We start from the raw sequence: 16,895 nt of genomic DNA on the forward strand, positions 1-16,895 counted from the left end.
AAGAAAGACTTCGACTTCAACATTCTGCAGCTCGGCACATCAGAGATAGAGGGGGCCGGCTCGGCATCCACAGGCATCCGTGCCTTGGCCACCCACGGCCCTCCTCCCTCCCTCTTCCCTGCCATTTGGAGGTAATGCTAACTCGAGCTCTCTCCCTCCCCAGCCTCCAGCACAAAGGAACCCCAGCCAGGGCAGGCACGGCTCTGGGGGTCCAACCCTGTCCCAACCCCTGGACCCAGAGGGCGGGAGAATCGTCTGAAATGAATCTAAATAAAATCTCTTTCCACCAGAGGCCCTGAAGGCAAAATCCCAATAAAAACCTTTAAAACCCATAAGGGAAGTGTCCCTTCCTCCACACCCTGCCCCAACCACTAGTTCCCCATTTAAACTCCTCCAGCAGAAGGTTATCTCAGGCACCACCCACAATGCCCCTTCCCCATCTACTCACTTCCTATCTCATGCCCAAGCCAAGTGGGCAGAGGGGCAAGACTTTGGCCTGGGGAGGGGCGCATTTTCTTGGGGAACCATCCTCTCTCCTCTCCAGGTTAGAATTAGCATTTTTATCTCTGCAACTGCCATCTCTCAACTATTTACAGAAGCCAAGAGGATAAAAAGAGACAACACAAAAATAGTTACTCAGCAGCTTTCAGGATGGGATGGGGGTGGGGGCACAACACAGAATCTTCCTATTTTCTTTCTCTCCTTTTCAAAAGGGAAAAATGCTAGAACTGTTTATCTTTTCCAAAGCACTCCCTAACAGTTCACAGACCACTTACCTGGGAGCTTCTTGGGGACAGGGACCAAGTTCCAGCGTTCCTTGTCACCAGCCCCCCCAAAAAGTGTGGGTTCCATGCAAGATCATGAAGGTTCCAGAGCCATTGCTAAGTACAGCGCAGCGCCCTGCTCTGCCCTGTTTCCATCACCTCCTGGGCCTCCTTCCAGCCTTCCAAAAAAACCAGCCAGTCAAACAAAACAAAACAAAACTCTGGCTTTTCTCTATGCTTAAAATGTTTCATAATTGAAGAAAAAAAATTCAGTGGCAACACTACAAACAGGACAGAAACTGAGAATACTGGTGGCTAAAATAATTCCTTCCCCATTTTGGTCACTACCATCCCCCAGCAGGGAATGCCAGAGCCAGAGGTCTTCCCTAGGAAGTCGAAGAGCACTCACCTCCTTTTAAATATGCTATTTTTTTTGGTTTTGTTGAGGCAGCGATGCCATCAGGGAAGAAAGAACAAATAATCATTCAAAATCCTATTTTTCAGAGAGCAAAACCATTCAGAAATTATTTCTGCACCATAACCACCTGGAGAGGGTGGATTCTACTCCATGAGAAAATGGGCATCCTTTGCCAGCATAAGGAGAGCGAGGGAGACACAAGATCGCGGGATTAGAGGGTGTGTCAGGATCCTACGGGACCTGAGGGTTGGTTTTCTCTTCTATAAAATGGAGCCACCCCAGCTTACCTAGCAGGCAGCTGTAGCATCCATCCTCTATATGAAAGTGCCCAGCCCACAGCTCGGCTCCTAGTCAACAAATGAAAAGATCGTGATTTCCCTTCCTCTCTGTGCTCCACCTTCCCCAGGTCAACTGGGAGGGGCTGATGCCCCGTCTTTTCTGGGCTCCCTCCCAGCTCTGTTTTCACGCTGCTCCATTTCCGGTCCGTGGTGGGCATTCCTGGCAAAGCTATCAGGAGAGACTGAGCCGACTCCAGGCCCGGCCACCGAGTTACGGCTCGATTTGTCTGGTGAGGCTTTCTCTACTTTGTGGATTTACTTACCCGACAGAAGTTTCACAAAATATATACCAAGAAAATCACACAGGGACCTACATTTAACGAATTGTCATCACTGAAAAGAATGGAGCTGAATGAAATCCAGACTCTCCCTGACAATCACACTTCTAACACCTGTGACTTTACCGGGGCGGCAATGGGCTTAGAAGGGAGCTAGGACTCCTGCGGAGGAGCGGGTGGCAGTGAAATTAAGGGAGTCCTGAAAACCTTCCTCCAGGAAGCTGGTCCCCAATTGATTTCAGAGACCCATCCTTGCATCGCCCTCTCTCTGCAAATGGAGAAGATAATGTCTTATGCCCAGAGGTTTATTAATTGGGGGCTGCCGAGGCAGAGGAATGGATACAGTGGCCTGAAGAGGATGGACATTAAGAACCCAAATGTCCATCAATGGATGAACAGATAAACAAAATGTGCTGTATCCACACAGGGGAATATTATTCGGCCATAGGAAGGAAGCGCTGATATATTCTACAAGTTGGATGAACCCTGAACATATTATGCTCAATGAAAGAAGCCAGACACAAAAGGTCACATATTATTAGCAGGTCAGTAAGGTAACAAGCACAGCCTCAAAGAAGAAAAGTCCATTCCAAAAGGCAATGCAATCTCCTCAACTTCCAGGAAAGAAGGCACAGAAGCCGGGGTGAAGGCCACTGCAGCACCACAGAGCCAGGCCGCCCTGCACCCCACATCCGGGTTCTCTAACCCAGTCCAAAGGGGAGGAGCTATTGCAAAAGCAAAATATCTGGCAAAAATAGCAGTGAAGGCCTTCTGACCCGAAGGAAAATCTGAAATAGCATTTGCCCCAAATCTCCAGGATCAGGAAAGGAAATGGGAACCATATGCTTCCCACAGCCACCAGAAGCAGGCATGTTGGGGAGAAGAAGGTCACAGGTGGACCTGAACAAGTGGCCACCTCTCTGAAGAGACTCAGCCTCTCTGAGCCCTTCCACAAAATCGGTTCATGGAGGGGTACGGGTGACGCTGTGCCCCATGTTAAAATCTGAGCCAAAGTGCCCTGAAAACAGGCTTGGCCTGCCCCACCCAGCCCACCCCTTCCTCCTGAGAAAGGTGCCTCCACAGCCACTGGCCTGTCTTGGATCCAGACTGAGGTCCTCAAGGAGGGAACTCTGGGTTCCTGCAGAAAGTTCCCTCTGCCAGGTCATCCCGTCCTATCTCCCTTCCTCCTACTCCCATCCAATCTCCACTTCTTAGCCCATCCTTCCAGGCTCAGCACAAACAACACCTCCTTCAGGGAGCCTCCTGGATTCACACTAGCCGGAAGGGATTTCTCCAGGACCCCCACTGCCCTCTGCTTCCTTCATCCCACAGCACTTATCCCTCCTGGCATTTCTCAACAGAGGCACTCCTGGCATTTAGGGCAGGGCAATTCTTCATGCCTGCTGTGGATGTCTGCTGAGGATCTGGCCGGCTTGCAGGATATTTGGCATCCCGGCTCCTGCCCACCAAAAGCCAGGAGTGCTCAGCATCATTTTGACAACCAAAAGTCACCTCCACACTTTTCCAAGTGCTCGCCAGGAAGGTGAGACTGCCCTGGCTGAGGGCCACCGCATAGTTATTAGTGAATACATTTGGCCACCAGCCCCCTAACAACCTGGGAGCAAAGACAAGCCCAAGCCAATCAGCATCACCACCATGCCTGCTTAGATGTGTTCTCACAGGCTAGTTTGGTAAACAACTCTGGGCTCCTCAAGAAGCTGAGGGCAGCCTGCAAGGGCCCCGGTTCTAGAACAGGTGGTAAAGTGCAAAGGCTCTAAGGCCTGACATGCCTGGGTTGCTGTGTGACCCTGGGCAAGTAACTTAACCTCTCTGAGCCCTTTTATAAAATGGGACTAACTCCTAGCAACACTGCAGGACTGTTTCCAGCCTCAGTCTCCTTATATCTACAATAGGGATAAAAATTTGCCTTGTAGGATGTTGGCAGGCATTAAATGAGATAATGCATGCAACACATCACACAGTATCTGGCACCTAGCAAGAACTCAACAAATATGAGTTATTCACATTATTAGTATTATTATCCAAGTTACGGGCTCATCAAATGACCGCTATTACTTCTTATTACAAAAATATGTTGTGTGCTCTCACTGCGAATGGCTGCTTTCTACACAGGAAGAGTTTATGAGCAGCAATCTGGAAGGAGGATCCAGACTCACTAGAAAGCTGCACTTGCATAGCATGCACACTGTTTATTCTTAAGCTGCATGTTTTCGTGGGGGGGTTTGGGAGGAATCTAACTCCCCCAAAGCCCTCCCCTTGTTGCTGCCCCTGCCTCCCCTAGCAACAAGGCAGCCTTTGGGGACCTAAGTCTATCCTCTTTTCTCCCCTGGGGGCAGAGGCAGGGGCGGGGGAGTGGTGAATGACAGCACAGCTCTAGGGCACAAGAAGTTTCTATCTCTAGGATTGTGGAGACTTCCAGACCGAGGAAGGTAAAAGTTGCCTCTAAGGAAAAGGACCCTGCATGTCCCATCCCGAGGCCAACACGCCCCTCTCTTGCTGACTGGCACTGAGATCCCGTCTGCCCCAACCTTCTGCGGGATATGGGGCAGAGGTGCAAGCTCTTCAGCGCCAAGTGAGAGCAGCAGGGCAGCTGGCAGAGCTGTGAAAACACCCGGCTTCCCAAACTGGGCAGTGCAGGGGGTGGGGGAAGCCAGGAAAAGCTCGAGGCTGGAGCGAGTGGCACCCCAGGCATGCAGAGCGGGGTTGGGCCCAGCACCCCGCGTCCCCGAGAGTCAGGCGGAGGGTGCCAGTGAAGGCACCTCTCTGCGTTCACAGCGGAGCTGCGTCCCCGAGGTGAATTTAGGTCAAAAGGACCAAGGCTGTGAGGTTCCGGCTGCGAGAAGGTGGGCGGGGGCAAAGGGCCCCGCAAGTGCTGCTCTGGGGTCCTGCCGCCTGGTGTCCAAGCCCCCAGGGCCTGGGTTTGCCCCCAAGACACGCGGGGTGCGGGGGTGAGATGCTCCAAGTCCGGTGGCCTTCTCCCCTGCGCGCTCTAGTTTCCCCACCTGTCAAACGTCGGGGGTGGGCCTAGGCCGCCTCCAGCATCCTTGACTGCCCCCGCCCGCGGAGACAGCGGTTCCAAACTCCGGGACCGCCCCTGCCACCCCGGGCCGGGCGCGGCCCAGCCAAGGAGGCCACCCCCAGGCCCCGGGCGCTCCGAGGACGCGGGGGAAGGGGCGCCAGGAGCCGCGTCCCCCACGTGGCGGGGCGTGGGGCGGCGCACGTGGGGTCCCCCCGGTGGGGGAGCCCGGAGCCGGCCTCGGGGCTTTGTCTGCAGTCCCGGCAGTGGTCCCCCGCCCCGAGAGCGCGAGGCCGCCGGGAGCTGCGTCCCCCGCCCGCCGCCCGCCGCCCGCCGCCCGCCGCCCGGCTCCCAGCTCCCGCCCGCTCACCTGGGCTCCGCGCTCGGCGCCCCCGGCTCGGCTGCGCTCGGCTCGGCGCGGCGCGCTCCTCTCCGCGGCCCCGGCGGGCGCGCGGGGGCGGGGCGGGAGGAGCCGCCCGGTCCCGGCTGCGGCGCGACGCCGCCGCGGGCTGCGCGGGGATTGGCCGCGGCCGCTGGAAACCCGGGCGCGCCCCCGCCGGCTCGGCCCCGCGCCGGGAGGGAGGGGCGGGAGCTCGCGGAGAGGAAAGCAGCGGCGGGGCGGAGGCGGAGGAGGAGACAGGGGAGGAGGCGCAGGGGAGGGGAAGTGCGGCCCGGCGGGAGGGGTCGGAGGAGGCGGCGGAGCTGCGGACACGGGGAGACCTGCCGGGCGCACGAGCCCCGGAGGCTGCGCGGCGGCTTGGCCCCCGCCCGCGGCGCGCACCTGCCCCGGTTCTCCCCGCGGCGGCCGCGGCACCCTCCGGCAGGCCGGACGCGCCGGCAGCGCTCGCTTTGTTTTAGCCACGGGCGGGGACTGCAGGGCGGCGGCTGAGTCGCGGAAAGTTCCCCAAGCCTGCGGGACACCCGGGGGCCCGCCCCGCTCCCCGGCTCCCGCCCCGGGGCTGCTACCCCTGCCCCAGGAGCCCCCGGTGGATGTGGCCTGGATTTCGGGTCACCATCCATTTGGAGAAACCCCTTCCGAACGCGCTTCCTCACTGACCACTGCTCAGGGCTCGCCCTAAATTAGGCTGGGGGACGGTGTTCCTCTCCCACCCCGACTCCGCCAGGATACACCAAACTACACGAATCCCAATGAAGTTCTGGCTTTTCCCCAAGACTACTTAGATGCTTTTTGTGAAATACATCATATTCTTCTCGAACATTCTGCTCCTTTTGGCGCCCTACTTTGCTGGAGCCTTAAGTGTGTGTTTAGTCTCCCAGCTGGGCAATAGCATTGCGAGGGAGGGGGCGGGGGAGAAGAGCTCAAGGGCTGCCAGACGCGGGTCTTCGGTGTTTCGAAACCCAGACCTGAACCGAAAGTTACCCAGGGGATGTCTCGCTTACCCTGCCAAGCGGCCGGAAGGGAATCAAGAGTTGAGGGGAGAGTCAAGGGCCGAATTAAAGGTTGACAGGTTTCGTCACCCCTTCTGATGTTATCCAACACGCACTCGTTCGTTGGTAACGGTAAGAACTCGGGAACAATCGTCCTAAATGTTCATCAGATGAATGGATAAATGAAATGTGTTATAGTCATTTGATGGAATACCACGCAATAGTTCAAAGGAATGCATTAGGTCTATTTGTACAGACATGAGGAGATCCCAAAAACAAAGAGTAAGTTGCAGAATACGATACACACAAATATGATGCACAATTTGTGTGTACTATTTTTAAACCCCACACAGTCTATATTGTTCATGGCCGCGAGCTTATATACAAGTGTTTTAAAAGTCAGAGGGGATGAGTGCAAATTAAATTCATGAGTCTGTCCCAAAGGAGGAAGTAGGGACAGAGAATAGAGAGGAAGAACACAAGCAATGTTGTCCATTTTATGCCTTTTATTTATAAATGGATTTGAAGCAAATGGCAAAATGTTAACAGTCAATTCTGAATGGTGGAGGCATAGCTCTGTATTTTTCTATTTTCTCCCCCAAAATATGTATCAGGGCTGATGGGGAGCATTTTGGACATTTCTGACTCTATGTTAGGGGTCAGCAAATGTTTTTTGTAAAGGACCAGATAGTAAATATTTTAGGTTTTGCAGGCCATACAGTGTTGCAACCACTGAACTCTGCCATTCTAGCAGCCATAGACAAAAGTAAATAAATGGGCATAGCTGTGTTCCGATAAAACTTTATTTACAGACACTGAAAGCTGAATTTCATATAATTTTCATGTGCCACAAAATATGAGTTTTGATTTTTCTTCAACTATTTAAAAATACATAAATCATTCATAGCTGGCAGGCCATATAAAAACAGGTAGCATGCCAGATTCGGCCCATGGACAATTGTTTGGCAACCCCTGCTTTACTAAGGAAACCAAAATAGATATTGGTTGATGTCTTTTCCTGTTACTTGTTAAAACATACAATTCTGTGTTTATATCATGTTACTAAATTGCCTATGTTTTATTAGAATGCTGTAGCTAACACAGGCAGAAACTTAGATATACATACAGCTATGTAAAGTTAGAAACCAGTTATGTAAGAAAGGTTAGGAAGAGCCCATCGAAACCCTAGCCCAAGATTCACTTCTTTCTGGAAGAACTTCCTGGAATGCTGTGGCCCAGGCCCTCCTTGACGTCTCTCCTCTCTGATCTCCTATAGCAAAGACTGTAGCTTATTTCACGCTCAGCCACCATATCTTCTTTATTCTTTACCTTTTCACTCATATGCTTTGACTTGCCAATAGAGCTATAAATTCCTGGAGTATAGGTAGGTACCATATCTGAAACATTTGTATGCTCTCAGCATTGTGGCTGAAAGACTTTGGAGCCAGAGAAACCTAGTTCAAATCCTAGCTTTGCTAGGTACCAGCTCTGTGGCCTTGCACTTGATCTCTCCTGGTTTGGTTTCATCAGCTGTCAAATGTTGCCCATCACAGCACCGAGCTCACAGGCTCGGCTTGGGGTTTAAATACAATAATGTGTGCCACGATAACAGCTCGGTGCCTGGTACATAAGTGCTCAATGGAGCTAACTATGAATATACTTAACACAGAGCTAAAAACACCATCAGTTATGTGCCTTTCCTATTAAAGTGAACGAAGCAGAGAACATCACAATTGTCTCTCATTGACGTTCGGGCCCTCTTATGATAGAAATTATCCCACTTAAGGAAACCAGTTTCTTCTTAGAGATATGAAAATAAGAATTGGCTTTTGTTTTTTGAGTTTTCTCCTCCAAGAACACCAGAAAAACCTATTCTAGGCAAACAGATCTTGTTGTCTTGACAACACAGATTGCCAAGAAAATAAGTAAACAAAGCATCTGAATCTTATTTTTAAAGAAAACTTTAACAGTACAAGGGAGGGGCTGAAAAGTAAGACTTGAAAATTATCCCGCCCACTAGGATGGCATCACAAGCTCCTGCCAACACTGTCTTTCCTTTCTGAACTGTTCTGTGTCTACTCATGTTCACTGGAATGTTCCGCCTCCCAAACCTTGAACATCCAAATAGAGACAGCAGGATTAATCACACCAACGTACTTTATTTGTTGAATTCTTTCCCAAAACAGTAGAAAAACGCTGGCCAAAAAAAAAAAAAAAAAAACCGAGAGGTTTCCCTTCAACCAGCAGTGAGATTATGTTTGTTAGTCCCCAAAATAAATAACCACATAAAAGAAGTCGGCTGGGGCATAGATGAAGTTCTTATTTGTCTTAGATGTACTACGAGAAAGAAAAAAGTCAGTGTAACCACCCAAAAAGGTCAAGACAAAATTTTAAACACTCTGAACCAGCAGAAATATTCAAGGTACATAGGTGAACACAAAGGCAGTCTGGTGATGGGATAGCGTGTAGGTTGAGGAGCCTGTCACACCCAGAACTGAATCCTAACTTTGGTCCTTACTAGTGAGGGGGCTGCGTCAGGCTGGATCTCCAGGGCTCAGTTTCCTCACCTATAAAATAGTATTTGGCTTACAAGCATTAGAGACGGTATGTGTGAAAGGATCTAGCACAGTGTCTGGCCTATTTGGGGCACTAGGTAAATGACAACCAATATTATCAATTATGCATTCAACAAACTGAAAAAGAGTATTCACAAAAACAGTACTTTTTCAAAACTGAGAACAGGCAGCTTTAGGATAATGCACCAACTAGGTTGGATTCCCAGCTCTGCAACCTACTAGCTGTGTGATCTTTTGTTTGTTTGTTTATTGCAGTAACATTGGTTTATAGCATTGTATAAATTTCAGGTGTACAAGCCGTGTGATCTTGGGTGAGTGACTTAACCTCCTTATGCCTCAGTTTCTACATCTGTTAAATGGGATTAATGCTATTGCCTACCTCTTAGGATTGTTATGAAGATTAAATGTGTTAATATACATAAATCACTCACCCCAAGGCACTGTGTAAGTGTTAGCTATTTGCTTCCATCTGTCTCACAGCTGGAAACACTCGGCACCAAAGGTGCTAGGTAACGAGTTCCCACCATGCCAAGCCACTGGCTCAGGTCACTACACTGTTTTTCTCTTCCCCTTTGAGGATGGATCCTAAGGTCTCTGGTATAGACCTGATGCCCATTGGCTGTTTAGCTTCAATTCCCTCCTCACCAAACCTTTTCCCCATTTAACCATTCATCAGTTCTTACACCCCTAAATTAAACCACCCATAACTACACCAGTCTGACTCTTTCTTCCTCCACCAAATGCTCCACCAGGAAAAAAGCCAATTAGCTGTTACCCAGACAGTTCTGAGTTTTGGGGTCACTCTGATGTTTCCAACTTTCCATTTGACCTACTATTCCTTCCTGGAGGAGATGGGCCCAGCCAAAAAGTCTCAGTCACAAATGGCAGGGGGCCACAGACTCTTCATATTGGCTTGGGATTCAGTCCTGCCAAGGAGAATGTGCAAGCTGAGAGCAGGGTCAGGCAGGCTAGCTTCACAGGCACGCAAACCGTGCAGTCCCACAGGGCTCTCTGCTTATAAGGGCCCCGTACCTGGTTTAGTGCTCTGCTTAATATAGGCCTCATATTTTCACTTTGCTCTGGGCCCCACAAATTACGCAGCCTGGTCAGGTTTGATTTCTGGTTTTCATGTTGATACCTATGGGATCGGCTGAGCAAACTTGCCCCATCTCTTGGACCTTCTTATGAGGCAGTGATTAAGATCACTTCTTAGACTGGAAAGATCTAGTTTAAATACATTGATCAAAACTGACATCAGATGAGAGAATATATTTGAAAGAATAAAAAGAAACGGATAATAGTGGTTACCCTCTGGAAGGAAGAATTACTTTTTACTATACAGGCTTTAAGAATATTTAATTTTTACCATCTACTTATATAACCTTTCAAATAAATTTAAGGAAAGATTTTTAAACATCAACATACCATAGAGATAGTGTCTCTATCTCTACATTGAGTCTCTTGTTTCCAGAGCAGCTGTCTTTGGCCAGCAAACGCACCCTAATGAGTGGGAGTTGTTTTACACTGTTTCAAAGAGCTCTGGAGATAAACTATTTCCCATCAGAAGGTTTAAATTTAACGGAGAAAGAGCCAATGATAGAAGCTGCAAAATTTGGTTGGTTCCTTGTTGCTGTTTTGGACTCGAAACACAGGGATTTTTCTGTGAATACTCAAGGATAAGATAAATTCAGGAAGACAAAGCAATAACCAGCTACTGTTAATTGCAGGGTTGAAATATGTAAATTATATACACTGTATATTTGAGTGATGGCATCCACATGCCTCTGAGCTTCGGATCCTTCCTTAATTTATAATCACCTTATTCATGATGAATTCTTAGACTTAAGTTATCATCCCTCATTTATATAGTTAAATATAGAAAAAAATATACCCACGCAGAAAATATAAGAAAGCCAACACCCAGAAAGTGATTGAAATATGCTTCTTGTCATTGGTCCAAAAACCGTAAAAAGATCTTTTCCTTCTTAATCTCCAGTCAGGAACCAACATGTACTTGCGAGCATGCACAGGCCCACCACAAACACCAGATCAGTCCAACAAAGCAGGGAAGCTTCAGAAGGAAAATTCAAGCCTCAGAAAAACCTGTGCTGACCCCCAGAGAGATCTACCAACACCCTAAAGAGCTCTTGTCTGAGCATGGGTGCTAAACGAATTTACGTAATGTGGAGAGTGTGCACAATTTCTAATAAGATACTGACAGTTTTGCCCAGAGAGAAAATAATCTTTAACACTTGCGCTAACTTATTAATTACTGTTTATTAACAAGTCAGTGTCCTTCGCTATGAGAAGGAAAAAAAAGGGAGAACAAAACAAATATGTATATTCTAGCAACAAAATAAGACAAACTAATCAGAATGCAGTTTATTGACAGGACAGACATCAAGTATATCATTTACATGGAGGGAGGGGGTGTGAGCAAGTCCAAAATCTTATACCCTGCACGGTGGCCCAGCAGAGGTGTTCTCTTTAGAGATGGTTTATCAAGGGCACCCCGTGAGAGGGCAGTTCCTGGTACAGCTGCCGGAAGAGCATTGCACACCGATTCCTCTCCTGGGTCTTCCCCAGGGTGTGGTAGAGTCTGGCCTGGAAGTAAACGACATCTCTGATTTGCTCTTTGCAGTCGACCTTTGCAAAATAGTTCTTGGCTTCATTGAGGTTCTCAATGGCGGCCTCCAGAGCTGATGGAAAGTGGGGTAAACACCACACATGTTTAACTCAATACTTCACATATAGTTTTCAAAACTTAATATTTACTTGTATTAATTTAACATGGACCAGATACTTTTATATTCTACTCTTTGAGAAGAAAAATATACATATACTAGGGTGAGGTTTTAAAAAAGGTCTTTAGTCCTGATTTCCAGCCTGGTACCTGGTTCTATATGGGTACAATAATTACTCATTTGCCCTCGACCTTCATGCCACGCATGCACGTGAAAGCACTTTAAATGCTGTATGAAATTTTAACATATATTTGTGAACACTCAGAACTTAAATGCTGGTCCAAATTTAAAGTCTTTTCTAAATCTTCTGGGTCTGAAATTTTAGAAGTTTTCTGCAATAGTATTGCCTAACAATCTTTGTGTAGCTTCGTACCTTCTGCTTTCTTCAGTGGATCATAGGAAGCTGCTGAAGCCACCTGGCACTTGGCCACCAAGAACATGGCGCGGCCTTTGTCCAGGACAGCCCCATCAGCCAAGATGGGCTCAATGGCCATGTGCAGAAGACTTAAGGCCTGTTCTGGGATTCCAAGGATGAGCTGAAAAAGAAACATCATGGCACTGTACACACCCACACCCACTGCCCACCAAAGGAAGTCCTTCATTTCTGGCTCTTGCCTCCTGAATAGCCATGTCTGGCTTATCTTCTCCCTGACATGCACTACATTATAATGTGCACCACACTCCTAGAAAATATAATGTGTGACAATCTGATTTCAGACTACAATAGATACAGTAGGGAGTAGTTATTCACATTATGGAAAGGTTTTTGTCTTTACCAAAAGATTCAGCATCAAAATCCTTTTGATTGGGATTCCAAAGAGTTGAACTAGCTGTGTAAGAATCACTGGGAGAAGGGGAACCACTAAGAAAATAACTCAAAAGTATATAGTAAAAGAAACAACAAGGGAATTAAAATGGTACACTAGAAAACATCTATTTAACACAAAAGAAAGCAGAAATGGAGGAACTGAGGAATGATGGAAAAAAGTAAGACATATAGAAAAAGAAGCAAAATAGAAGAAGTCTTTTCTTATCCATAATTAGATTAAATGTAAATGGATTAAACTTCAATTAAAAGGCAGAGATTGGCAGAATAGATTAAAAAAATAAAAAAGGGGCCAGCCCTGTGGCTGAGTGGTTCAAGTTCCACACACTCCACTTCGGCAGCCCAGGTTTATGGGTTCGCAGGTTCAGATCTGGGTGCAGACCTACACAGCTCATCACCCATGCTGTGGCAGCATCCCACATACAAAATAGAGGAGGATGGCACAGTTATTAGCTCAGGGCCCATCTTCCTCAGCAAAAAAAATAAAAAATTAAAAAAAAATCATCCAACTATATGTTGTCTACAAGAGGCTCACTTTAGATTAAAAGACACAAATAGGCTGAAAGTAAAAAGACAGAAAAAGATATTCCATGCAAACAGTAACCAAAAGAGAGCTGGAGTGACTACATTAGTATCAGACAAAATTGACTTTAAGTCAAAAGCTGTCACAAGAGACAAAGAAGGACACTATATACTGATAAAAGGGTCAGTTCATCAAGAAGATACAATCATAAACATATATACACCAAACAACATAACCCCAAAATATATGAAGCAAAAACAGACAGAATTGAAGAGAGAAACAGGCAGTTCAACGATAATAGTTTGAGAGTTCAATACTCTACTTTCAATAAAAGATAGAACAGAGCCAGCCCTGATGGCCTAGTGGTTAAAGTTCAGCGTTCTCACCACTTCGGTGGCCCGGGTTCATTTCCCGGTCGCAGAACCACACCACCTGTCTGTCAGTTGCCATGCTGTGGTGGCAGCTCACATAGAACAACTAGAAGGACTTACAACTAGGATACATAACAATGCACTGGAGCTTTGGGGAGGAAAAAGAAAAGGAGATAAATTATTAAAAAAAAAAAGATAGAACAACTAGACAGAGGATCAGCAAGGAAAGAGAAGCACACTAAGTCATCTATAGCACACTCTACCCAACAGCAGCAGAATACACACTCTTCTCAAGTCCACATGGAACATTTTCCAGGATAGACCATATGTTAGGCCACAAAATAATACTCAATAAATTTAAAAAGACTGAAATCATACAAAGTATCTTCTCTGACCACATGGAATGAAATTAGAAATCAATAACAGAAGGGAATCCAGGAAATTCACAAATATAGGAAAATTAAACAAGGCACCCTTAAATAACCAATGGGTCAAAGAAGAAATCAGAAGGGAAATTAGAAAAATCCTTTGAGATAAACAAAAATACAACATGCCAAAATCAATGAGATGCAGTGAAAACCTATGGGATGCAGCGAAGGAAATTTATAGCTGTAAAGGCATACATTATAAAAGAAACAAGATCTCAAATCAATAAGCTAAACTTCCACCTTAAGAAACTAGAAAAAGAAAAACCCAAAGCTAACAGAGGTGAGGAAATAATAAAGATTAGAGTGAAGATAAACAAAATAGAGAATAGATCAATGAAACTAAACGTTGATTCTTTGAAAAGACCAAGAAAATTAACAAACTGTTAGCTAGACTGACCAAGAAAAAAAAGAGAGAGGACTCAAATGACTAAAATCAGGAATGAAAGTGGGGACTTAACTAACAACCTTACAGAAATAAAAAGGATTATATGAGAATACTATGAACAATTGTATGCCAACATATTAGATGAAAGGAACAATTTCTAGAAAGACACAAACTACCAAAACTGACTCAAGAAGAAACAGAAAATCTAAACAGACCTATACCAAGTAAAGAGGCTAAATCAGTAACCAAAAAACTTCCAACAAAGAAAAGCCCAAGACCAGATGGCTTTACAGGTGAATTCTACTAAACATTTAAAGAATTAACATCAATCCTTCTCAAAGTCTTACAAAAAATAGAAGAGGCCACTATTTTTGAGGCTATTACCCTAATACCAAAACAAAATAAAGCTATTTTGTTTCAGACCACTATCCCTTATGAATATAGAAGCAAAAATCTTCAACAAACACTGGCAAACCAAATCTAGCAGCAAATTAAAAGGATCATACACCATGACCAAGTGAGACTTATCCCAGGAATACAACAGTAGTTCAATATAAAAAATCAATCAATGCAATACACTACATTAATAGAATGAAGGAAAAACCAGACACAATCATCTAATTAACACAGAAAAAGCATTTGACAAAAATCCAACATCCTTTCATGATAAAAACACTCAACAAACTAGGAATTGAAGGAAACTTCCTTGAACCAATAATGGGGCATCTATGAAAAACTCACAACTAACATCATATTTAATGATGAAAGACTGAAAACTTTCCCCCTAAGATCAAGAGCAAAACAAGGATGTACACTTTTGCCACTTCTATTCAACATGGGACGGGAAGTTCTACTCAGGGCAATCAGGCAAGAAAAAGAAGTAAAAGGCATTCAAATTGGAATGGAAGAAGTAAAACTACCTCTATTTGCAGACGACATGATCTTATATATAGAAAACGGAAGAATTCCCCCAAAACTATAAAAGGTAATAAACAAGTTCAGCAAAGTTGCAGGATATAAGATCAATATACAATAGCAATGCACAATCCAAAAATGAAATTAATTTTAAAAATTCCACTAACAATACCATCAAAAAGGAGAAAATACTTAGGAATAAGTTTAAAAAATTCTAAGAATTATACACTGAAAACTATAAAACATTGTGTAAAGAAATTAAAGACGACCTAAACAAAAGACATCCTGTGTTAATGGATTGAAAGACTTAATAATATTGTTAAGATGGTAATACTCTCCAAATTGATCTACAGGTTCAAAGCAATCCCTATCAAAATGCAACAACCATTTCTGCAGAAATGGACAAGCTGATTCTTTTTTTTTTTTTTTTTTGGTGAGGAAGACTGGCCCTGGGCTAACATCCATGCCTATCTTCCTCTACTTTATGTGGGACGCCGCCGCAGCATGGCCTGACAAGTAGTACATCGGTGCGCGGCCGGGATCTGAACCCGGGCCAGCATCGGAGCGCACGCACTTAACCATTGTGCCACGGGCCGGCCCCAGGACAAGCTGATTCTAAAATTCATATGGATTTGCAAGAGAACACCCATACCCAAAACTATCTTGAAGAAGAAGAACAAAATTGGAGGACTCTTACTTCCTGATTACTTACTATATAGCAACAGTAATCAAAACTGTGTGGTACTGGCATAGGGATAGACATATAGATCAATGGAATAGAATTGAGAGTCCAGAAATAAACCCATTCATCAATGATCAATTGATTTTCGACAAGGGTGCCAAGACCATTCAATGAGAAAAGAATAGTCTTTTCAACAAATGGTGCAGGACAACTGGATATGCATATGTAAAAGAATGAAGTTGAGCTCCTATCTCACACCATATACAAAAATTAACTCAAAATGGGTCAAAGACCTAAATGTAAGGGTTAAAACTATAAAATCCTTAGAATGAAACGTAGGTGTAAATCTTCATGACCTTGGATTAGGCAACAGTTTCTTAAATAGGCTACCAAATGCACAAGCAGCAGAAACATGGATAAACTGGATTTCATCAAAATTAAAAATTTTTGTGCATCAAAGGAAATTATCAAGAAAGTGAAAAGACAACTCCCAGAATGGGATAAAATATCTGCAAATCATATATCTGATAAGGGTTTAGTATCCAGAATATATAAAGAATTCTTACAGCTGAACATCAAAAAGACAAACAACTCAACTGAAAAATGGGCAAAGGACTTAAAGAGACATTTCTCTAACATATACAAATGGCCAATAAGCACACGAAAAGATGTTCAACATCATTAGTCATTAGAGAAATGCAAATCAAAACCACAATGAGATACTACTTCACACTAGGATGTGAAGTAGTATGGTATAATAGGATGGGTATAATTAAAAAAAAAAGAAAAATAACAAGTGTTGGCAAGGATGTAAAGAAATTGGAACCTTCATACATTTCTGGTGGGAATATAAGACCTTCTACAATGTAGAAAACAGTTTGGCAGTTCCTCAAAAAGTTAAACACAGAATTATCATACGTTAAGAATTCCACTCCTAAGTATACCCAAGAGAAATGAAAATATATATCCACATAAAAACTTGTACATGAATAATAATAAGAGCATCTATTCATAATAGCCAAAAGATGAAAACAACTCAATTGTCCATTAACTGATGAATGGATAAACGAAATGTAGTATATCCATCCAATGAAATATTATTCAGCTATGAAAAGGAATGAAGTAATGACACCTACTACAACACGAATGAACCCTGAAAACATTACACTAAGTGAAGAAGCCAGACAAGAGGCCAGATATTGTATGACTCCATTTATATGA

The 16,895-nt window shown here is 45.0% G+C and overlaps 1 protein-coding gene across 1 annotated transcript in view; it reads right to left on the bottom strand.

Annotated features, from left to right (window-relative positions):
- Positions 1–11,058: 11,058 nt before the first annotated feature.
- ANAPC5 (anaphase promoting complex subunit 5) overlaps positions 11,059–16,895 on the bottom strand; it is a 37,871-nt gene continuing 32,034 nt past the window's right edge. Inside the window, exons 16-17 of the mRNA XM_004430003.3 lie at positions 11,918–12,080; positions 11,059–11,499 (exon numbers count right to left, since the gene is read on the bottom strand). Coding sequence (XP_004430060.1) covers positions 11,288–11,499; positions 11,918–12,080 — 375 coding nt within the window. The 3' untranslated portion in view covers positions 11,059–11,287. The remainder of the gene's footprint in view (positions 11,500–11,917; positions 12,081–16,895) is intronic.

This window comes from Ceratotherium simum, chromosome 35 (assembly GCF_057802395.1).
Source record: "Ceratotherium simum simum isolate JZ-2026a chromosome 35, ASM5780239v1, whole genome shotgun sequence".
In the NCBI taxonomy this organism is placed as follows: Eukaryota; Metazoa; Chordata; class Mammalia; order Perissodactyla; family Rhinocerotidae; genus Ceratotherium; species Ceratotherium simum.